At 60.1% G+C, this 22,839-nt stretch overlaps 1 protein-coding gene across 4 annotated transcripts; it reads left to right on the forward strand.

The window, feature by feature from the left end:
* Window positions 1-22,658, forward strand: CLASRP (CLK4 associating serine/arginine rich protein). 4 transcript variants are annotated; one of them, XM_047789436.1, is made up of 21 exons: window positions 1-71; window positions 1,062-1,189; window positions 8,300-8,397; window positions 8,980-9,081; window positions 9,276-9,355; window positions 11,345-11,429; window positions 12,606-12,754; window positions 13,503-13,599; window positions 14,485-14,563; window positions 14,647-14,720; window positions 16,219-16,260; window positions 16,648-16,863; window positions 17,014-17,301; window positions 18,594-18,857; window positions 19,178-19,217; window positions 19,514-19,574; window positions 19,729-19,787; window positions 19,864-19,910; window positions 21,449-21,531; window positions 22,265-22,289; window positions 22,510-22,658. In XM_047789436.1, exons 2-21 carry the CDS (start codon window positions 1,091-1,093, stop codon window positions 22,550-22,552), a joined length of 2,031 nt encoding a protein of 676 aa, XP_047645392.1. In that variant the 5' UTR covers window positions 1-71; window positions 1,062-1,090; the 3' UTR covers window positions 22,553-22,658. The 4 variants fall into 4 exon arrangements, 3 of the variants coding, with proteins under 3 accessions (XP_047645392.1, XP_047645395.1, XP_047645393.1); XR_007136206.1 differs by lacking the exons at window positions 22,265-22,289; window positions 22,510-22,658 and having other exon boundaries at window positions 19,178-19,221; window positions 21,449-21,530; XM_047789437.1 differs by lacking the exons at window positions 1-71; window positions 8,300-8,397.
* Window positions 22,659-22,839: the final 181 nt, after the last annotated feature.

The raw sequence follows: 22,839 nt of genomic DNA on the forward strand, positions 1-22,839 counted from the left end.
CCTCCACCGCCCACTTCCGTTTCCGGTGTGGGCCGCGCGAGAGCACAGCGGTGGGAGGCGGCGACGAGCCGGTGAGTGCAGGCGGCGGGCCCCGGTCTCCTGGCTTCTGGTAGACGTCAGCCCAGCTTCGCCCTTGCCTCAGCCTCTCTCCGTTCTGCTGTGAACCTCCGCTCGGCCCTGGCCCCGAGGGCCGCCCGCCCCGCACCCCGTCTGCTTGCCGGGCCTCAGGCCGCGCCCTGCCCCCGCCATCGGCCCGAACTCGCGCCGTCAGATCCGCAGCTTGCCACAGGTCCCGCCCCCTTGTCAAAAAAAACTTAACCCGAACCTTCAGGTCCAGACCCGACGTTCGAGCCCTGTCCAGACCCTCGGGGCTCTGCCCGATCCACCAGCCTTCCCCCTAAGCTCAGCCCACCCCTTCCTGTCTGCGCGCTCCGTCTCGCTCGATCTCTGTACCATCCCCGGCCCCCACCCCCGATTTCGATTCCTTCTTTAGACCTCAGCGGCACTCAGGCTTTTCCTTTCAGCACTTCCCCGTGCTCCCCTTCCTCCCCTAAGTGTCTTCCGTCCACGCCCTTCACTTGCCCTCGACCCCATCTCCAAACTACTACTCTGTTCCCATAAAATCTTTCTACTCTTCCCCCACCTGCCTACATCTCCAGGGCCCTGCACCCCATCCCCACGGATGGCTCTGGTGGGAGCCATTTCAGCTCTCCCCCTCCCTTGGGCTCCAGCCCCAGCTGCTCAAGATCTGCGCCCAGATCTACTTCAAACACTTGCTCTTTCCACTCCAAAATCTCTCATCCTTGATTCTGGCTCCTTGAATAGAGGATACCCCTTTTCCAGGGAGGCTCACTCCAGAATAACGACGGGGGGGTGGCAGGGGGGCAGGTTCACGATGGCCAAGCCACTGGACCAGAGTGGTCCACGATCCGGCTGAGCATCTGGCACACAGTTCTGAAGCTGACGTTCAGGATCAGCTCTGTCACCATCTTGTTAGGTAACTTTGATTCTGTCCATATGGTTTTCCCAGCCCATGTCACACCCCTCCCCTCATCCCTCAGGTTGAGGCCCTACTCTTGGCCTCACCACGATGTGGCACGAGGCTCGGAAGCATGAGCGGAAGCTTCGAGGCATGATGGTGGACTACAAGAAGAGGGCAGAGCGGCGGCGAGAGTACTATGAGAAGATCGTGAGTAACCTTTAATCTGGGCTGGGAGCTCCCCAGGAGGGCGGGGCCTTGGTCATCCTGGTAAGATTTGGGCTTGGAAATAGGCGAAGCCAAGAGCCCAGTATCCCCAAGAGAATATTCATTTTTTGGAGCACGATCGTCGCTAAAACCTGAGGCATTCAGTTTATTGGCGTATACTGTGCTGTTTGGTGTGGATTCGAGTACAGAGCAGGTGTCAGCAGGAAGAAGGAAAGTCTAACACTCAGAGCAGTCCATACAGAAGATTGGCCACCTCCAGAATGTTGTCTGTCTTGCTTATTGCTGTATTCCCAGTGCCCGGAAGAGCTCAGCCGTTCTCGGGGTTTGACTTGGCACCCAAAGCAGTGCCCTGGACATTCACTAGGTGAACTCGGACCATTACCCTCCCTTGTTGATGCCTCAGTTGCTTTTGGAGAAAAGACCACACTCCATCCTGTGACCCAAAAGGCCCTTGTGGTCTGGCCTCTCCTGACCTCTCAGCGTCATCCTTAGGTAGCTCTGTTGGCCTTTTTTCCACTTCTGTCACCACAGGGTGTTGAGCCCGTAGGGCCTCCTCTCACCTGCTTAATTGTGACTTGCCCTGGAAACCCCAGCTTGAAACGGCCTAGGGGTCGGTCCTAGGTTCAGGTCTCCTGTCAGGTGGTATTTATATAGAAATTTCCATTTACTTCTTCATCACTGCCCCAGCCTCCCCCTGGTGTCCTGGCCTCCAGTCCTGTCCTTGCTAATCCACCCTCCTCAGCGGGGCCAGAGGGTTCTTCCCAAAGCACAAAGCTGACTCCCTCCCTGGCTCAGAACTCCATGGCTTCCTAGTTCCAGGCTACTCAACACAGCCTTCAAGACCCTGCATGGTTCGGCTTTTACCACCCGCTCCAGGCCCAGGCCACTCTGCTTCCTGCCTGGTTCCTTTGTCCTGCCCTCAGGCCTCCTCAGCACCTAGGGCTACTCTCTCTAACAAAAGATGTATACAGGGTTAGCAGTTTGCCTCACTTGCCTCCTGTCAACCAGGAAGTAACCACTGGGCTTAGGGAGAGCCCGTCTCCTGTGGTATCAGACTAACCAGCGTGACCACGAGGTCTTGGTTTGCATCTCTGTTGGTTATAGTCGAGGCCCCGGCAGTGGGCCAGGAGCACAGCACTCAGGAATGAGTAGCTGCCATTTGTTAAAAGCCCATGGTGCGCCAGGCGCCTTGTCTGCTACTTTGGCACATTCTTTCTAGTCTTTTCAGCAGGCCCGAGATTGGTATTAATCCCTGCATTAAAGGTGAGGCTCATAATAACGGCTCATGCTCTTGAGTGTTTATGTGGCAACCACTGTGCTGAGTACTTTGACAGGCATCTCTGTTCCATCAAATTCTCATCCCAGCCCGGGAGGTGCTTTGCTTTTTTTAGGGCTGCACCCACAGCGTGTGGCGGTTCCCAGGCTAGGGGTCAAACTGGTGCTATGGCTGCCGGTCTGCACCACAGCCACAGCAGTGCAGGATCAGAGCCGCGTCTGCAACCTCTGCCACAGCTCACAGCAACACCAGATCTTAACCCACTGAGTGAGGCCAGGGATCGAACCTGCATCCTCGTGGACGCTAGTCAGATTCATTTCTGCTGCGCCATGACGGGAACTCCTGGTTTGCTTCTCATTAGCTCAGTTTAACATGTGAGCAAACTGAGGCTCCGAGAGTCGTGGCCCAGCGTCATATAGCAAGAGGGCAGAGCTGGCCTTCTAACCCAGACTCTCTGACCCTGAGCCTATCTTAGCTCTTCCTCTGGGCTTTCTGCTGTAGAAACAGAAGTTCAGAAAGGCACGGCAGCTTGGAGTGCCCATGTGGCTCGTGGGTTAAGGATCCAGCGTTGTCAGTGCAGGGACTTGGGTCACTGCAGGTTCGACCCCTGGCCTGGAAACTTCCCCATGCCTGTGGTGCGGCCGAAAACAAAACAAAGGTACAGCAGCTTATCCAAGGTGACACAGCCAGGAGGCAAAATACCGAAATGGTTAAGCCCTTAGCCGGGCTGTGAGTTCACATTCCAGCCTTTGCACTTACATACAGCATGACCTTGGGCGAGCAACTGTCTCTCTGAGCCTCGTTTCCTCTTTTGCATGTGAAATGATGTATCATAAAATCAAATTCGGTTGTGAACAGCAGAGACGGAAAACATCAGTGGCTTAGACAAGACAGAAGTTTATTTCCTCTTCACATAAGAGCCCAGAAGTGGCCAGTTCTGCTCAGGGACCATTTTGTTGTTCAGCTGTGCATGGCTTCTCTTCCCAGTGTTGTTTTGTCTCAGGGTCTTAGAGGGCTGCTCAAGGAATTCCCTGGTGGCTTAGTGGGTTAAGGATCTGGCATTGTCATTGCTGTGGTGTGGGTTATTGCTGTGGCTCAGGCTTGATCCCTGGCCCAAGAACTGCCACATGCCACCAGTGCAGCCAAAAAAAAAAAAAAAAAGAGGGCTGCTCAAGCTCCAGCCGCCATGCCTTCTTTCCATCCAGCAAGGAGGAAGAAGGGAGGAAAAGGGGGCCAAGGTTTTCATGCCAGTTGTTAAGAAAGCTTCTAGAAGTTTGCACATGACATGTCCGCTTATATTCCACTGGCCAGAAAGTAGCCCCACGGTCACACACAGCTGCAAGGGAGGCCGAGAGGCTAGGCGTTATTCCGGGTGGTCTTGTGCCAGTTATGTTGGGAGTGTTATTACTGTCCAGGAAGGGGGTATGGATGTTGCCAGTTAATGTGCTGCCACAGACACAGCAGCACCTCCCTCCCAGGCATGGCATGGCGTTTGGAGACCACCGAGGTGGGCCTGCCCAGGTCCCTTGCTCAGGAAGTGCCGGCTCTTGTTGGTACTGAGGTTTCCAGGTCGAGCTGGCACTGCATCCAGGTCGATGCTGGTGTGGAGGAACGAAGGCCGGAGCCGGGTATCTCAGAAGGCCTGGGCCTCCAGCTCTCGCCCCTGTTAGCCGAGGAGCTCCCTGAGCTTGTTGCCCTCTTAGGACGGCGGTGCTGACCAGCCCCTCTCCCTGGATGACAAGGAAGAGGCTCAAGAATAGAGCAGTGTCTGTGAGGTGCTTTGTGGTACAGGCCTGTACAAGCAGTCATTGTCCTGGGACCAGAACGTGACCGGCATCCAGATCAGAGCCACCAAGCTGTGGACGGTGGCTGCTTCGTGAAGGGGACGGTGCTGCTCTCAGAGGTCTCTCATCTCCCTCTGGAGCCAAGGGAGGAGGCTGAGGCGGGTGTGGAAGGAGCCGAGGGAGGCCATGGCAGGCCAGACGGCTGTGTCCAGACGGCTGATTTCTCGGCTCCTGATTTGTCTTTGGTGCCTGCTCTCTCTCCCTAGCTGGCCCTGGTTCTGTCATGGTTCCTGTCCTTGTCAGCTTTCTTCTAATCAGTGATTTGGATAAAGAAGCAGAATTCCCTGTGGACATGAAAGCGGGAAATAAAACAGATCTTAGCTCCGGCATCTCCTCCAGGAGGCCCCAGGCTGAGTGGCGCATCCCCTGCTCCCCCATCCCAGCATTGCCCACTCTGGGTCCTGGCTCTAGGGGTTGGGTCTGTCCCTCACACTGGACTGTGAGCTGTGAGGGCAGCGCTGGCTGCCTCAGTCATTACCACGGCCTCGCAGGGCCTGGCTTAATGGTTGAGTGAGTGAGCAAAAGACTCCACGAACTCCTCTGACGCCCTCTGATCCTGGAGGCGTAGCGGTGCAGTAGTTAAGAATAGATTTTGAGGGAGTTCCCATTGTGGCTCAGTAGTTAATGAATCTGACTAGGAACCATGAGGTTGCAGGTTCCATCCCTGACCTCGCTCAGTGGGTTAAGGATCCAGCGTTGCCGTGAGCTGTGGTGTAGGTCGCAGACGCGGCTCGGATCTGGTGTGGCTGTGAGTGGTGTGGGCCAGCAGCTACAGCTCCGATTGGACCCCTAGCCTGGGAACCTTCATGTGCTGTGGGTGTGGCCGTAAAAGCAAAAAAAAAAAAAAAAAAGAATAGATTTTGAATCTTGAGATACTTGTACCTCCATATTCGTTGCAGTGTGATTCACAACAGCTAAGATGTGGAAACGACCTAGGTGTCCCTCGGGAGATGAATGGGAAAGAAAACGTGGTCTCTGTACAGTGGAATGTTGTTCCGCTTCAGAAAGGAAATCCTGTCCCACTGAGCGGTGGCGGGGGGGGGGGGGGGGGGGGGGGGGGGGGCGCGCACCTCAGGGACAGTGAGATAAGCCAGATTCCACCTGTGTGAGGGATTTAGAGTTGTCAAGCCCTTATTACAAACAGAAATCCGTGGCTGCCTGGAGTTGGGGAGGGGAGCAGAGGGGAGTAGTTCCGTGGGCGCAGAGTTTCAGTTTCACAGGCTGAGAAAGCTCTAGAAGGATCCTTTGCACAAGAACGTCATGCAGGTTAATGCTCCAGTACACTGAAAGCGGTCAGGATGGCGGGTTTTATAGTATACATCTTTTGCCATGATAAAAAAAAATTAGTCTTAAAAAAAGGAGTGGATTTGGGAGTTAGGCCCATCTGGGCTCAAAGCCTCGTTCTGTCCCGCCCGGGTGCCCTCTGCAGCCCGGGAGCTGCCCGTGCCAAGCTCCAGCCGCGCCCGCTGGAACCTGGGGGTGAGAGCGGCGCCTCCCGCCCGGGTTGAGAAAGTTGAGTGAGAGGATGTATAGGAAACACGCAGGTCAGGGCTCGGCTTTTGGTACAGTTGATTGACTTTCCCAAAGTTTCTTGTGGTAGAGGGATCCTGATATCGAGGGCCCGCGCTCTCGAGCATTTCCCTGCAGAACACCGTGCTCCAGGGCCAGCCCACCACCTCGGCATTTTGCTTCCAGCCCAGGGCTTTCTCCTCCCCGAGGGGCTGGCACTGCCAGTGGCGTGGCCATTCAGGCCAAAGTCCATCCTGTGAACAGCGTCCCTCGAGTCTGGGCCGCGGGAGCTGGGCGTGTGGCCTGGGGTGGCCGCTGCCGCAGGAAGGGCTCTGGGCCTCCTGCTTGGCCGGGGGCCACGACGGGCTGAGGGAGGCAGGCGAGGTGCAGGGTGAGGAGCTGGAGGCCAGCAGGGCCACTCGCTGGACCCTGGGGTCTTGGGGGTACCCTGCCCTTGGCCTCTGTGCGTGTGAGAGGAGCGAGAGAGCTGCCTGGCCCCCAGCCGGCCGGCACAGGTCGGGTGGGAGCGCTGTCCCCGGTGCCCGTCCTCGCGGCTCCTGCTCACCTGCTGGCGCGGCCTGGGCCTGGGCGGCGGAGGCGGAGGCGGAGACGCTGAGCGGGCTCTTGGGAACCTGCTGCTGCAGGTGCCCCTGCAGGGCTGAGGCTCCTGTCTGTCAGTGAGGACGTGTGCTCTTTCAGGCAGGCTCCCAAGCACCTGCTGTGGGCTGGGCCCTGCTCCAGCTGCTGGGGACACAACAGCCAGTGAAAGAGCACCCTGCCTCCTGGAAGCTCCACGGCAGTGGGGGAGACAGACAGGTGATGCGGGACTGGGGGTGTCGCTTCAGCGGGCGGGGGGTGCTCTGAAGAAAGGAGGCGGGCGCAGGGAGCTGGAGTCGGGAAGGGGCTGTGGGGGGAGCTGATGAGGAAGGTGCAAGAGGGAGACCGGAAACAAGTCACGAGCAAACTGCAAGAGCAGTGCGGGCTGAGCCGAGAGCCCACGCGGAGGTCCTGGTGGAGCCTGTGCTGGGAGCCGGCTGCCCTGGGGCTGGGGGCAGTCAGGGGAGGAGGGGCCCCTCAGGCTGCTGAGCGGAGAATGGGCTGCAGGGGCAAACAGGGAACCCCAGTGGTCCTGGGAGGGGGAGGCGGGGCGGGAGGGGGTTGGAGCCTGGGGAGGTATTGCTGGGAGCCTGGCCAGGGTTTAGTGGGTGGCTCCGGCAGCCTGGCTTGTGGCTCTTGTGGCTTCCTCTGGCGTGGCATGTGGGAAGCCAGGGCCCGGCACTCGGGAAGCTCAGTGGCAGGAGCTGCTGCTCCTAGATTTTGCCTTTTCTGGTGTAATTATGGTGACTTGGAATTGTGACTCTCACACCAGGGCTCAGGCCTAAGGTGATGGATGAATGCAAGTGGAACATTTGGAGAAAACAGGTGATTCGGGACATTCTCTTCCATCTTGGTGCCCTTTGAAAAAAACAGCTTTATGGAGACACAGTTCATTGTCACGGGATTGTGCAGCTGTTTCCACAGTCTGACTTTAAACATTCTTTCCCGACCCCAAAAAGAGGCCCCAGACTCATTAGCAGTCAGACCCCCTGCCTCCAGGGTCTGTTGGCTGTCTCTATGGGTTTGTGTCTTCTGGACATTTCACATAAATAGAACCATGTGTATATGGCCTTTTGTGACTCCCTTCCTTCATATAGCATAATGTTTTCAGCGTTCGTCCACGTTGAAGAGTGGATCACTGCTCCGTTCCCCGTTATTTCCAACCGCATCCCATCGTCTGGGTACGCCGTGTTGTGTTTATTTGTCGTCTGTTGAGGGACATTGGATTGCTTACAGTTGGGGGCTCTTGTGCATAGTGCTGCTGTGAAGATTATTGTACAAGCATTTGAGGATCTGTTTTCAGTTCTTTTCGGCATATATCTAGGAGTGGCATTGCTGGATCGCATGGCAGTTCCTGGGCTAATTTCTTGAGGAAGCTAAACATTTCTCCATAATCTTGTCAGTGTTACTTGCTCTGGCCTTTCAGCTGCAGCTGTCCTAGTGAACGTGAGGTGGCGGCTTGCAGTTCACTTGGCTCTTTCTGTGATGAGTAGTGACATTGGTCATCTTTCCATGAGCTTATGCAGTCCTGGTGTCTTAGAAGCTGGTCCTGGCTCTGAATGAGTGGCCCTGGGGTGGGGTGGGGGGCGTGAAGAGTTGGGGGATGATATTTTAGGGCAGGCGGTCTTGGTCCTGACTGTGTTGAAGGTTGGGCCAGAGCTCGGAGCTTCTTCCCACCACCCTGAGAGGTCCCCGGGGGTTAGGTGGCCCACATCAGTGCTGCCCACCTCTCACCCCAGCAAGTTCTTGTACCTCTGAAGCATGGCCGCCTTGACATCAGAGATGAGCTTGCTGCTAAACTTGGTTGGGGGTGGTGGTGTTTGGGGTTCAGTTGGGTGGTGACCTCTGTGCTATCCGTCCCTGTAGAAGAAGGACCCAGCCCAGTTCCTGCAGGTGCATGGTCGAGCTTGCAAGGTGCACCTGGACTCTGCAGTTGCCCTGGCTGCTGAGAGCCCCGTAAACATGTGAGACTGGGTTTGGGGATAGAGTGGTGTCTGTGACTGCGGGGTGGGTGTTGGAAGGGACCTGGAGTACGGACAGACCTTTGGAGTCGCAGGCAGGGAAGGCTTGGCCTCCACAGGAAGGTGAAGGTCGCCGGCTAAGGAGATCCAGTAGAGATTGGGACAAAGGCCCCAGCATGTGGTGGTTGAAGGACTTAGAGGGGAGTGGGTGGGCCCAGGGCCAGAGGCCAAGATACAGCAGAGAGTAGGTTGTCAGAGGGGGTGTTTGGGGGCGACTGGGCTCAGCAAGTGGCCCCTTGGACCTGGTTCAAGTTCCCTGCTTTTGCTTGGTTCTGAGAAATAGGACCCCAGCTTTCCCAGAGCCGTATTCAGGTCTCCTGTTCAGGTCAGGAGCCTACGTGTAGATTCGGGGCGTGGGGGGGTTGTGGCATAAGGGACTGAGAGGTGGGGGGTGAGAATGGGGTTGGCATGGGGATCAGAGGGGCTGACGGCCAGGCCCTCAAGTATGAGGTGGCAGCGAGCAGGCGCTTTGTGTCCTGGGCGGTGGGGACCCTAGGCTTCTTGCTTCCCTGCTCCCCACTTCAGGATGCCCTGGCAGGGGGACACCAACAACATGATCGACCGCTTTGATGTCCGCGCCCACCTGGACCACATCCCCGACTACACCCCGCCGCTGCTCACCACCATGTAAGCTCCGCCCTCGGGTTCCCAGGCGGGGGCTGCTGCCCTGCAGCACCTCTTCTTTCCCGAGCCCTCGCCTGCGGGCCACCCCCATGGGAAGGAAGGGAATGGGCACGCGGGGGCCCTCATCCCCTCTCCTGCTGGCTCGGGGTGGGATCTGCCCTCTGCCTGTGATCTCAAGACCTTGACCTCCCCTGAAGCTCCCCAGAGCAGGAGTCGGACGAGCGGAAGTGTAACTACGAGCGCTACCGAGGCCTGGTGCAGAACGACTTTGCTGGCAGTGAGTGATCTGGACTGTGGGAGTGGGTTTGGGAGGGTCCCTGGAGGCTGGAAGACCCCTGCGAGGCTGGAAGAAAAGTCGTCCCTGTACTTTCTGCTGAGGGGCCATGAGATTGGTCCCAGCTCTGTCCACGTCCCTTCCCGTCTCGGCACCTCCGTCTCTGGAACTGGTACAGGAGATGTCTGCTGAACTTGATGGTCCCGCCAAGGTCGCTCTCACATCCCACGCTCTCTAACTCTATGGCTTTTTTCCTAAAAAACGGCAGGAACACGTTTTTTTCTTCCGTGTGTCTTCCCTTGCCTGTGTGGGTCAGAGTGTCAGCTCTGAGGAGGAAATTTCTCCTTGTTTTAGATGAATGTTTAGACAGAGCTTGACAGTTTGCCAAGCATTCGTGTATGTCCAGTGTTTTTTTTCCAAGTCATCACCTTTAACACCTGACAAATGAGAAAACGGGTTTGGAGAGACTTTCCCCCACTCTGGGCTTGCCCGGGGAGTTCCAGACCCTGACAGACTCAGGCTTTTTCGTCTCTGTTATCTCACGACCACCCAGCAAAGTAGGGGTGGTGCCCGTTTTACAGATGGGGAAGTCACGGCTCAGGGGTTGGGGGGACACCATGTCCGAGGAATTGGGATTCTCACCCTGCCCTTCACCGCTGCTGTCTCCTGCTGGATGGCTCTGAGCTCTAGCTCGCCTCCCAGGACCTCGCTGGGACATTAAGGGGAGGATGGGCCACACGTGTGTCCCTTAGCCCAGCGGGCCTTGGCCTCCTCCTGGAGAAGGGATAGTGGCGGATTCTGTCCCTCGGGCTGATCGTGAAGGCTCAGTGAGGGGGCATAAGGCCCTGGCACCGGGCCTGGCAGTTGGCCCTCCGTGTGGGTTCGCTATTCTCGTATTTCCTTGTTTCTAAGATAGATGTTTTAGCATCTCTAAAATCAGAGATTGTCAAATTCTAGTAATCGGCCAGGTCTTAGAAGCAGAGAATTGCATCATCACCGCCACTGTGGTTTTTGTCTTCCCCCAAGGCCACACAGACTCTTAGTGGTGGAGCCAGGGTTTCCCTTAGTTCTGTCTGACTCTGCATTTGTTCATTTGTTCATTCATTCGTTCCCACACTCCTGAGCACCTGTGAGGTGTCAGGCACCCTCTAGAAGCAGGGTTCTAGCGGGGGAGACACATGACCACAAAGCGGGTGGTAATTACAGGCTAAGGTGCTGTTACGGCAGAGGTGTGCTTGGCTGGGGCTGGCTCAGCAAAGGGCGGGCAGGGGCCCCCAGGGAGGGGAGCTGGGCCGCGGTACCCTGGGCTACATGGACCGCGCTGGAGGGACAGAGAAGGCCGGTGTGGCCGGAACTCATATGCGGCAGGTCAGCCGGGACCTCCTCTGGAGCGTTGTAGACTCTGGGCAGAACCTGGATTGAGGGGAGGGCTGTGCTCTGTCACTGCCAGGCTCGCCCAGCCCACCCACCTGGCTTTACAGCCGAGACCCAGTGAGGGCAGGGGACTTGCCCAGGGTCGGGCACGTGTCTCGCTGCAGCAAAGTCAGGGCAGGTGCCGGTGCGTCGCCAAGCTCCTTGGATTGGGTGTTGTGAGAGCCCAGGTTAACCACACTTCATTTCAACTGGGCCACAGAGGCGCACAGTGGAGTGGCCCATGGGGTCCAGGTTACACCCAGCGCTCAGGATGGGCTTATTGTTGCCAAGGGTCCAGCAGAGGCCTCCCTAGCTAATAACTGTGGCGCCCAGGTATCGAGCGCTCATTCTGCCACTGGGTCTGTTTCCCTGGAAAGGAACCTGAGGCACCGAGGGCCTGCACCTGCTGTGTCCCCACCACACAGCGTGATTATCTGGGGATCCGTGACTCTGCTCCTGGCTGTGCTTGGGTCACGCCTGCCCTCCTACCCCCCACTGCATTCTTGTGTCGCCCCCCCCGCCCCAAGTTCCCAGCAAGCCCAACCCACTCTGACCCGCGTGCTGCCTTCCCTGCCGCAGTCTCAGAGGAGCAGTGCCTGTACCAGATCTACATTGACGAGTTGTACGGAGGCCTCCAGAGACCGAGTGAGGACGAGAAGAAGAAGTGAGTTGGGGGAGTCCCCCTTCTAGCTCAGCCTTAACGAACCTGACTAGCATCCATGAGGGCGTGGGTTTGATCCCTGGCCTTGCTCAGTGGGTCAAGGATCCCGAGTCTCTGTGGCTGAGGCGTAGGCTGACAGCTGCAGCTCTGATTTGACCCCTAGCCTGGGGACCTCCGTGTGCCGCGGACACAGCCCTAAAATGACAAAAAAGAACTGAGTCCGGGTCTGGGGTACGGTAGGATCAAGGGAGGCGGGAGGACTGTGAGCCCTGTAAGGGCACAGCCTCATCCATCCTGTCCAGCCTGGGCTCCCCAGAGCTGGAGCTGGTGGTCGCCACACGGTAGGTGCTTGCTTAACCAATGTTGAGAGGAGGAAGCGGCGGCCGGAGGGGAAAGGTTGCCCCTCCGCGTTGCGTTTTCAACTCGTGGGATGGTGGGCGTGAGCTAGGAGGGCAGGCCCTGGGCTGGGACAGGCCTGAGCCTCGGCACGCTGCCCTTTGAGGGGGCTGCAGGCGGTGCCTCTGCCTGCCTGCCGGGCAGCACGCTGTGGTCTGAGAGCTGCGGAGGGGCTTCTCGGGGGTTGTCCCCGAGGACCAGCTCTTCCCTCTGCCGGCGGGGCAGCCACTGCTCCCCTTGTTCCTGGCACCCTGACTCCTTACCGCCTGCTGCGTCCCTCCATCCGAAGAGTTTTCATGGATGTGACTCAGGCCCTTATCCACAAGCCCCGTTCAGGGCGAGGCTGGTGCTGGGAAGGCGGAGGGACTGTGGTCTGAATTTGGCCGCAGATGTGCTCTAGGCCCCTGCTTTGTTCTGGACAAGGCTGGACAAGTGACCTCTTACCCGAGGTCACTCTGGGCCCTGCCCTCGCAGGACTCACTCTGGTGGGGGAGACAGATCCAGTGTGAGTGGGGTGAGGCAGCTGAGGATGCCTGATCCCGCCCGGGGAGGACTCCCCGAAGGTGCTGCTTTGAAGCTGGAGGGAGAGGGAGGAGCTGGCGGGAGAGACGCAGAGGGTTCCGGGCTGAGGAAGGGCGCGAGCGAGGGTCTGCAGGCCGGGCGCCGAGCAGCTGTCCTGGAACTTGAGAGGGAGGTGGGTGGCCCCCTGACTTGGCCTGGGCTGCATCCCGCCCTTGGCCGCCTCTCCCCGGCACTGCTCTGGCTCACGGCTCCCTCTCCCAGGCTGGCAGAGAAGAAGGCTTCCATCGGCTACACCTACGAGGACAGCACGGTGGCCGAGGTGGAGAAGGCGGCAGAGAAGCCGGAGGAGGAGGAGTCACCGGCCGAGGAGGAGAGCAACTCGGATGAAGATGAGGTCATCCCGGACATCGGTGGGGTCCCCTCTCTGCCCTCCCCTCCTGCAGTCCCTGGGCATCGTTTTCGTGTCTCGTCCCTCACCCTCTGTGGGTGCCCCGTGCTTACAAGCCCCGTCTCTCCCTCCCCTGCTCCGGGGCGCTCCAGCCTCGCCATCCTGGTCCTGGCCTCCCTCTGTGTGGCGCTCCTTCTTTCTAGGACTCTGCCTCTGTGACATTGTCCCCGCCTTGGTTCTGGCTCCGTCCTCTTCTGCTTGTGTCAGCCTCTCAGTTTCCTCCTCTTTTCTCTGGAAAACATGTTTCTCCAGTTCCAGCGTCTCCTTCCCCTCTTCCCCTGCCCTGCCTTGCCGCTCACCCACCTACGTGCCCAAGCCGTCCTCCTCCCTCCTCTCAGCCTGCTCCCGCTCAGCCCGCCGGCTCTTTATTCCATCCTGCTTTCCACTGCGCCATCATGTATCTGTGCCCCAAATGCCATGACCCACAGCCCCCGCCTCCCGCCCACCCAGATCGTCCCAGCCCTCTGTCCCTCCCCCAGTCACTCCTCACGCTGACCTCACGCCCTCCACGTCACGTCACCTGCCCCCCCACTCCCACCCCACTGCCCGTCTGTTGTGCTTGGCTCTGGCCAAGCCCTGTGCCGGCCTGAGGATGCTGAGATGAGCTGACTCGTTCCCGCCCTGCAGAGGCCTCCGGTCTGGTGGGCACCGCCCCTCTTCCCCTTCCTCTCCCTTGGCTTTGTCCCCTGACGGCCTTTCTCTTGGTGCAGACGTGGAGGTGGACGTGGATGAACTGAACCAGGAGCAGGTGGCAGATCTCAACAAACAGGCCACGACCTATGGCATGGCTGATGGTGACTTCGTCAGGTGAGGCCTCCTGGCTGACCCCCACCCCGTACCCTGTGGACCTGGCATCTCTGTCATTACCCCTGTCCCTCAGTGCCGGTGTCCCGGGCTCGGTGCCGGGGGCGTTGCACACACAGGCCCCTGAGTTCCTGGGTTGACAGTTGTGACTGGCCTCACCTGTGTAGAAACTGAGGCCGCCCCAAACATGAGACCTAAGACCATCTGACCCCTGGAAGCTCTTCGGTCTTGGGCCAGGTGGACAGCGCCCTCTAGTGGAGAGGCCTCGCTGCTCTTAGTTGCTGATAGAGCCCCTGCCTTGTGGGTCTGGCCCCAGCTAACAGCGTAGGGGGCCAGAATAGGAGCACTTCCAGGTCTGCGCACGCACCCTCTGCCCAGAGCCCTCCGTGCCTCCCGCCTCACTCGGGGGCAGCCAGCCTCTTCACCACGGCCAAAAGGTCCCAGCTTTCTGGTCCTCTCCCCACCCGCTCCACCCCTGCCCAGCCTCCGTGGCCTCCTTACCCCTCGGGCACCTGAGCCCCATCTGACTTCAGGGCCACCCCTTGTTCTGTTGGCTCTGCCGGCATCTGCGTAGCTTACTGCCCCAGGTTTCTCGTCAGCTGTCACCTTCTCTGGTTGTGCCCTGGCCTCCCTGTGGAAAGCTGCAGCAGCATCTGCCAGACCCCTGGATTTCTTTTCCCCCCTCCATGATTTCTTTTCCCGTCAAGGTTTTCGCTGTCCAACGTAGCAGTCTTTTGTTAGCCCACGAGGGTGAGGATTTTTGTTTTCAGTAATCCCTAATGCTGCATGCCTGGCGTGCTGTAGGTGCTCCATTCTAGTGCCGAATGAAGGCGAGACCCCCTGTGGCATGCCCCCTCCTCCATCACGCCTCTCACCCTGCCTCCACAGAATGCTCCGGAAAGACAAGGAGGAGGCAGAGGCCATCAAACACGCCAAGGCCCTTGAGGAGGAGAAGGCCATGTACTCGGTGAGGGCTGGGCCGGGGTGGCGGGCAGGTGTGTCCCTCGTGGAAGGCCTACCCTCACCAGCCTCGTATCCGCCCTGCTCCAGGGCCGTCGCTCCCGGCGCCAGCGGAGGGAGTTCCGGGAGAAGCGGCTGAGGGGCCGAAAGATCAGCCCACCCAGGTAGGCTGGGTTCTGCCCTGGGCCCCTGCCCTGCCAGCCTCAGTCTTTCAGGGCTCTGGGCAGAGGCAGGGGGCTCAGGAAGACTTTAGGGGCAAGCTTGCAGCTTGTAGGGAGAGTCGTCCCGGCGGGACAGCGAATAGGGAAGGTTTGGAGTTGGAATGGCCATGACGGGCGTGGGACACCTGCCCTGCCATGCTCCCTGGGAGCCAGCGGGGAGGTGGCGTGGGGTGGCTGGAAGGATGGAGGGCAGAGTGGAGGCGCCTGAGTCTGGCCCCAGGTTCTGTTTGACCGGGTCCTGCTTGGTCGTTCCCTCACTGTCAGTTTGGGTAAGTGACTTCCTCTCTTGGGCTCCAGTCTCCTCTCTGGGGAGGGGCACCAGCACCACCCAGGAGGGGACTGTGCCAGTGCCCACAGCCAGGTCTTGGCAGGTTTCAGGAGGCAGTCCAGTGCGGTGCAGAGAGCCCAGCCTGCCGCAGCCTCTCAGACCTGGCGGCCCTGGGCAGACACACTCCTCTCTGCCACATCTCCTCTGTTCAGGGGGAGTCACTGAAGGTTGCTTTGAGGTTTAGGGATTTGCTGTGGGTTTAGGGTTTGGTGTGCCGTCTGGACAGTGTTCGTTACAGAGTCGCGGTGGTTCTTGCTGTCATCTGGGCTGTAGAGGTGCAGGTCAGTGTAGTGCATAAAGACTTGGGCTCAGGGCACATAGCCTGACTTGGGACCTGGCTCCAACATTTGTGAGCTGTGTGACCCTGGACAAGTCACCTCTGGGCCTGTTTCCTCAGCTGCGATGTATGATTAATGGCAGTACCCATGTCAAAAAGCTGTAGGAAGTTCCCGTTGTGGCTCAGTGATAACGAGCCCAACTAGTATCCATGAGGACGTGGGTTCGATCCCCGGTCTCGCTCAGTGGGTTAAGGATCTGGCGTTGCCCTGAGCTGTGGTGTAGGTCGCAGGCGCAGCTGGGATCTGGTATTGCTGTGGCTGTGGTATAGGCCGGTAGCTGTAGCTCTGATTCAACCCCTAGCTTAGGAACCTCCATATGCTGCGAGTGCGGCTGTAAAAAGACAAGAGAAAGACAAAGCAAGAAAGTTGTACAGAGCGATCGAGTTGAAGGAAGTAAAGCACTTAGTGGCAGGCACGTGGTGTGCATCTATGACACATTAGCTCCCCTGGGTGTGTTGTCACTGTCATTAGTAAGCCAGGACCCAGCAGAACCCGGGATGTGGAGTGGGAGGAGGGACCCTTCTACTCTGGGGTCCCGAGGCCAGCCGGGTAGGAGGCTGCTGCAATCCGTGTTGCTCAGGGTCAGGATGGGCCTGGGACATTGGGGGTTGGGGCTAAGGTTCAGGCTTTGGACAGATCTGAGGAGGGTGGCAGGAGGCATCGAGGGTGGGCCCAGGGCCTGGCCGGGAGCACCCAGGTGGGAGCTTGGCCTTAATTCCACGCACACTAACCCCGGGCTTTCCTGCCCCCTCCCCTCCTGTTCCTTGCTCCATAGCTATGCTCGCCGAGACAGCCCCACCTACGACCCTTATAAGCGGTGAGTTCCCAGGGCCCAGCACTCTTCCTGATGGGGGGAGGGGGTGGGGGGCACCCTGGAGGCTGCCCGGAGATCACAGACTGGGGCATGTGTTCTGGGGGGTCTTAGCGCCTGGTGTGGGCTGTGGGTCTGGATCGTTCTTTGGTTTTCCAGGCTGTTTGTCTGCTTTCCCAATTTCTCTTTCCTTTCAATGTGAACCTTTAAAATGTTTTGATTTAAAGGTAGGTAGCATATCCGCCCCTGGCTCTGGCCGTTGGTGCTGGCTGCCCGGGGTTGGCCGTGCCCCGCGCGTCCTTTTTCCTGCTCTCCAGTGGGTTTTGTTAGCTGCTCGGCTGGCTCAGGCTCAAGGAGCTTGGCGATGGAGCTCCCTGCTCGCTGCTCTCATAGGTCGCCCTCGGAATCCAGCTCCGAATCCCGCTCCCGCTCCCGCTCACCGACCCCAGGCCGCGAGGAGAAGATCACGTTCATCACCAGTTTCGGGGGCAGCGACGAGGAGGCAGCCGCAGCCGCAGCCGCAGCAGCTGCATCGGGGGCCGCCCCAGGGAAGCCCCCTGCGCCTCCCCAGCCCGGCGGCCCCGCACCGGGACGTAATGCCAGCGCCCGGTCGGTAACGCTCACGCTGCCCGCCCTACACTCCCCCCCAACCCCCCCCCACCCCACCCCCTCCCCCGGCCACCTTGGTGGGGGGTCTCGGGACGGCAGGGGGCCGCAGCCCGGGCGGGTACTGACTGGCCCTCCGTGCCGCACCTGCAGCCGCCGCTCCTCCACCTCCTCCTCCTCCTCTTCTGCCTCGAGGACCTCCAGCTCCCGCTCCCGCTCCAGCTCCAGCTCCCGCTCCCGCCGCGGCGGGGGCTACTACCGCTCCGGCCGCCACGCCCGCTCCCGCTCCCGGTCCTGGTCGCGCTCTCGGTCCCGCTCCCGGCGCTACTCGAGGTCCCACAGCCGCGGCCGACGGCACTCGGGTGGGGGCTCCCGAGAAGGACACCGCTACTCCCGTTCGCCTGCCCGGCGTGGTGGTTACGGGCCCCGGCGCAGAAGCAGGTGTGTGGGGCTGGGGGCGTGCAGAGGGGTGGAGGGCCTGAGTTGGCCGTGGGCCCCCTCTCTTCCAGTCCTTGGGTGGCAGGGGGCAGGGCTGTGCCCCCTGCGGGGGCTGCAGGGCGGTGCTGGAGCATAGCCGCCGTCCCTGGGGCAGCCTTCTCAGAGGAGCGGCCCCGAAAGTCAAGGCAGCTCCCCTTGTGGAGGGGAGGCGAGGTGTGGAGGGAGCGCTGCGCGTGGGGTGGGAGTGAAGTCGCTCAGGAACAGGACGCTGCTCTTTCCCAGGGGCAGCGGGGGGCGCACGGCTTGGTGGCTGAGAGCCCGGACTGCGGAGCAGCTGGCTGGGCGGCCGTTCTGGCCCTGCCAGGGAGCTCTCGGGGCCTGTTTCTTCATCTCTGAGAGAGATGATGACAGTAGCCCCTTGCTTGAGTCGTGTGACAGGTAAATTCCGTGTAAGCTCTTGGTACAGGGTCTGGTGCTTGAGTTTTTCTCTGTTAGGTGGTTGTTACTGTTACATGGATCACAGTGTCAGCTACCTACGGGGTCTGGCCGGTAACGCAGAGGCCAGGTGGGCCCTGGTGAACCAGAAGCACGCGTGCCGTGCCCCAGGCTTGTCGGCCACTCAGTGGCAGGCGTGGTGTTGCCCAGTCTTTTATTTTTTTGAGAGAAGTTGAGTCATGTTTTTAAAAAACGGTGCTTACTTTCTCAATATTGCCAACAAACTTGTGTTTTGTGAAATCCAGGACAGTACCGCTGGAATCAGTAGGTGGCATAAGTTTGCCTTCCAGTTCGTTCCCTGTAGTGAGCCAGGGCCATGGCCCAAGAAGGGCTAGGGGAGAGAGGGGGCCCTGGTCACATCGGAGGCCAGCCAGAGGGTGGGCGCTTGCCGAGGAGCCCCAGGGCCCTGAGCAGAGAGAGCGTGGGGCTTGCACGTCCTCAGTCTGGATCCTGTGGGTCTGTGCTGCAGTCTCTTGGGCGTGAGGGGGCGAGGAGGCATCCCCACTGGTGACAAGCCCCTGGACCCCAGCAGGGGGAGGCCACCAGCCAAGTCCTGCCCTCCCAGAGGTCATCTCCCAGGGAGGTGGGTAAAGGAGTGTCTGACCAGCGAGAAGCGAAGAGCCGTTTTAGGGCCTGTGTGTCTGGAGACTGGGGGCGGCCCGGGAGGATTTCTGAGGGAAAGCAGCGGAGAGACCTGCAGACAGAACAACCACAGGGCTGAGCAGGGGGACTGTAGAATCGGTGCTTGGGAGGCGCCCCTGGAGCCTCACGGCCCCCCTCCTGCCCTGACGCACCCCCAGGAGCCGCTCCCGCTCGGGAGACCGGTACAGGCGGGGCGGCCGGGGCCCCCGGCACCACAGCAGTAGCCGCAGCCGAAGCAGCTGGTCCCTCAGCCCGTCCCGAAGTCGCAGCCTGACTCGGAGCCGCAGCCCTAGCCAGAGCCACAGTCGGAGTCAGAGTCGCAGCCGCAGCCGCAGCCACAGCCAGAGTCACTCGCCATCGCCCCCAAGGGAGAAGCTGAGCAGGCCGGCGGCGTCCCCCGCTGTGGGCGAGAAGCTGAAAAAGTGAGTGGGGCCAGGGCTGGGGGAAGGGGATTGTCGGCCCGCCGTGGGGAGGGTCGACACCACTGTTCACTTTTGGAAGGGAACTTGATCTTGCCCTGGGAGGTCTGGGGGGGGCCACAGCTCAGCCCTTGGGGGGTCTGAGGGGTCATGGCCTTGCCTTTGGTGAGGGCTCAGAGGAGGGCATGGCCCTGTCCGCAGAATCTGAGAGGGACATGGTTTCTCATGCGGGTGCTTCAGGCCCGTGGCCTTTGCTGTCCTGTCTGAGGGCAGTGCTGAGGCTGTACGGGGTCAAAGGTGGCAGCTGCCCTTTTTCCTCCCAGGACCGAACCTGCCGCTGGTAAAGAGACAGGAGCTGCCAAAGTCAGTAAGAATTTGGAACTCGCCCGTCTAATTCCCGCCAGCAGCAGTGCCCGAGAGCTGGGCCCGGTGGGCCTGCAGGGGGGCCCGGGTGGGCCGGGAGATCCAGCCCCCGGGATTGCGATCCGTGCCCCAACTCCCCTCAACTGTCCACCGGGGTTCCCAGACCCTCACAGCCGGTCTCCACAGCCTGCTCGTCCTCCACACGTTCCCCGCAAGTCCCAGGCTCTTGGATGTGGTGGCTTGTGGGAGCTCCGGGACACCCACCCGGTCTCCTGCCTCTTCTCCCCCTTCCCCAGCCCAAGCTGACGCCGCAGGAGAAGCTGAAGCTGAGAATGCAGAAGGCACTGAACAGGCAGTGTATGTCCCACTGCCTCCCCCGGCTCTTCCCGGCGCCTCCCCGCAGCCTGGCCCCGGGGAGGCCCTGCCCTTCCCTAGAAACTGAGGCTCAGCCTCCACCCCTGGGGCCACGTGGGCCTTGAGGGCCGCCCTCAGTGTTGGTCCCTCCCCACAGTCAAGGCGGATAAGAAGGCAGCTCAGGAGAAGATGATCCAGCAGGAGCATGAGCGCCAGGTAAGGGTGCGAGAGAGAAGATGGGGCTCCCAGGGGGTGCCCGCCGGGCCTGCCCTCACCGCCGACTCTGCTGCAGGAGCGGGAAGATGAGCTTCGAGCCATGGCCCGCAAGATCCGAATGAAGTAAGACCATCCCCGCTGCCTGCCTCCTGGTTGCCGCCTCGGGTTGCCTCACGTTCTCCACCGCCTGAGCCCTGGCCAAGCCCCCTGGTGGATGAAAAGCAAAGCCCTTGCCTGGCCCTCAGGCCTCTCGTCTCCTCCCCGTCCCTAGCTTATTCAAGCAGTGCCGTGACCTCCCAGCTCCGTGACCTCCCAGCTCCACCAGCCCAGCTTGGGTGGCTTTTCTTGCTCCCCCGCCTCCCTCCCTTGCTGCTCTGGGGCCCTCCTCGGCCATCCTGTGCGGAGCAGCACCCCGGAGCACCGTCCGCTGGCCCCGCTCTGCTCGCTTCAGAGCACTCCTCTCCCTGGTGGCCCGGTGTGCCCTGTGCCCTTGCCCCACCCTTGCTGGCATCCCCACGCAGTCAGGCCCGGCTGCCAGGCTCCTGCTGGGTGCTCAGCCCCTAGACCACTGGTGCTCTGCTGAACACAGGCCAGCTCCGCGCAGGAGCTAGGGCCTCCTCGCCTCTCCTCCGCTTCTGCTTCTCTTCTCACCTCGACTCTGCAGAGCTGAACGGCCGGGAGCCGGGGTCCGACAGCCTCGGGGTCCGGCCCCAGCGCTGCCTCTCTGCCTGTGTGGCCCTGGAGAGGGCGCTGGCCCACACTCTGGAGTGAGGACGGTCCTTGGTGCCGACCACACAGGGTAGCTCAGGGGTTAGTGCCCGCAAAGCCTCAGCCCACCTGGGGCGGTGGGCAGAACTGGAGGCGTGCTGATGTGGGCAAGGAGGCCAGTCACTCAGTCCCCAAGCTGTGGTGCCTGTACTTGTTTCTGGTTGCACCTTGTAGTTGCCGTGAGTTCTTGGATAAGCACCCTAACCTCTCCGAGCTGGGACTCGTGTGAGACAGACGTGATCAGGCAGCCCCTCTCTGTGGGGTCTTGTTAGAGGCTCCTGGCGTGCGGGGCTTGGAGCTGCCATTAGTTGCTTGTCACCCGCCCATAGTGCGCCGGGCTCCCCAGGATGCCGCGTGCTCTCATCCCGACTGGAGGGGCAGGGTGCCCGGGGACTCGGCCGTGTAATCAGTCAGCCCGCCTGCCTCTGCCACCCACCCTCCGTGGGCTGTCCCTGTCTGGGCGTCCGCTTGCTCAGCTGCTGCGTGGGGTATGGATTAGCTGTCCCCTCATGGCTCGCTGGGAGGGCTCAGGGCCGCCAGGGCTGGGCAAGAGCACCTGAGAAATGTAGCCCTTGGGGCTGCAGATCCCAGTCACTCTGACAGAGGCCAGTCAGGCTCTTAGCGCATGAATCTCTGTGTCCTGATTGCACCCTGAGCAGGACAGGAGACCAGGGAATGCCCCCTCCACTCCCCCCCTTTGTGTTTGTGCAGCAAGCCTTTCCTAGCGAGGTGGACTGATTCAGAGGCTGCCCTGGCAGCCAGGGACCCTCTCTGAGCTCAGTGCCCCTGTTTCTGAGTGAGGAGAGGAACAGGACGTGCTCTTGGGTGACCCTTCCACCTGTGCAGCCGCATGCCCACCCCTCCCCCTGGTCTGCTGCCCCTTCCCCCTGCAGGGAGCGGGAACGCCGAGAGAAGGAGAGAGAAGAATGGGAACGCCAGTACAGCCGGCAGAGCCGCTCGCCCTCCCCCCGTTACAGTGAGTGTCCCCTGGTGGCTTGGTCTGGAGAGCCAGGCCTGAGGTTCTGGAGTGTTAGCAAAAGGTTTCAAAACTGCCTTACAAGGAGTTCCCGTCATGGCGCAGCGGAAATGAATCCGACTAGGAGCCATGAGGTTTCGGGTTCGATCCTTGGCCTCACTCAGTGAGTTAAGGATCCTGTGAGCTGTGGTGTAGGTCGCAGACTTGGCTCAGATCTGGCGTTGCTGTGGCTGTGGTGTAGGCCGGCAGCTACAGCTCCAATTAGACCCCTACTCTGGGAACCCTCATATGCCACAGGAGCGGCCCTCAAAAGACAAAAAACAAAAAAGAAAAACTGGCTTACAAAAATCCACAGTATTGGAGTTCCCTGGTGGCTCAGCAAGTTCAGGGTTCAGTGTTGTCATGCGGTGGTGCGGGTTTGATCCGCTGGCCTGGAACTTCTGCGTGCTGTGGGTGTGGCCAAAAAAAAAAGAAAAAACCACTGTCCATCTTCCACATTAGCCTGTTAAACCTTTCAGATGCACGTAAATGACACACACAGTTGTCATTTCCATCACAAGGGAAAATTGCAGGAATTGGGAGCAAAGCTGGTCCCCAGTGCACAGGTGTGGGCTGAGAGACCCAGTGGTGGGTAGGCCGGAGCCGCTGGTGCTGCCACAGCCAGTGACACCCGGGAAGGCCGGCCCTGGGCACTTGTTTTCAGCTGTCCTTGACCTCTGTCCTTTCTTTCCAGGTCGAGAATATAGCTCTTCCCGAAGGTAAGCAGGCTGGCTCGGCTCCCTGGGGAACCACAGCTGTCCTTTGGCAGGAGGTTCCAGCCTCGATTTCTCCACCGCTCCCAGCCCCTTCCCCTTGTAGGGTCAGCCCTCTCTGCAGCAGCTTCCCCATCACTGAAGCCCCAGTGTCCCCAAGCACACAGTGGGTCCCCTGCTTCCTGCCCACCCTCATGGGGCTTCTCTTGCCCCTTTCTCTCTCCAGGCGCTCAAGATCCAGATCCCGAAGCCCCCATTACCGACATTAGGCAGAAGCTTAGGGGGCAGAGGGATGGGGGCAGCAAGGGCTCAAGCTGTGATGCTGCTGGTTTTATCTCTAATGAAATAAAATCACACGTTATTTAATTCCCTTCACCTGGCCTCCGTGTGGTCTGTGTGGTGGGTGCAGGGCGCCCAGACCCCAGTGCCCAACAGCCAAGGCCAGCTGGGCCAGGAGCTCGGTGGACAGGCACCCATGTGGCCGGTGGGAAGTCCCGCCCGTCTGGGCACTTAAGCGGCAGCTCCTTGGTAAAGAGAACTGCTCCTGCCACACTGA

This window comes from Phacochoerus africanus, chromosome 8 (genome assembly GCF_016906955.1).
Source record: "Phacochoerus africanus isolate WHEZ1 chromosome 8, ROS_Pafr_v1, whole genome shotgun sequence".
Lineage (NCBI taxonomy): Eukaryota > Metazoa > Chordata > Mammalia > Artiodactyla > Suidae > Phacochoerus > Phacochoerus africanus.

What these genes read in the sequence shown, in the direction of transcription:
- CLASRP (XM_047789436.1), top strand. Translation starts at nt 1,091, where the DNA reads ATGTGGCACGAGGCTCGGAAGCATGAGCGGAAGCTTCGAGGCATGATG. An exon ending in TGAGGTCATCCCGGACATCG is followed by an intron (nt 12,755 to 13,502) that starts GTGGGGTCCCCT and finishes CTCTTGGTGCAG; the next exon opens with ACGTGGAGGTGGACGTGGAT. An exon ending in AGGAGAAGGCCATGTACTCG is followed by an intron (nt 14,564 to 14,646) that starts GTGAGGGCTGGG and finishes GCCCTGCTCCAG; the next exon opens with GGCCGTCGCTCCCGGCGCCA.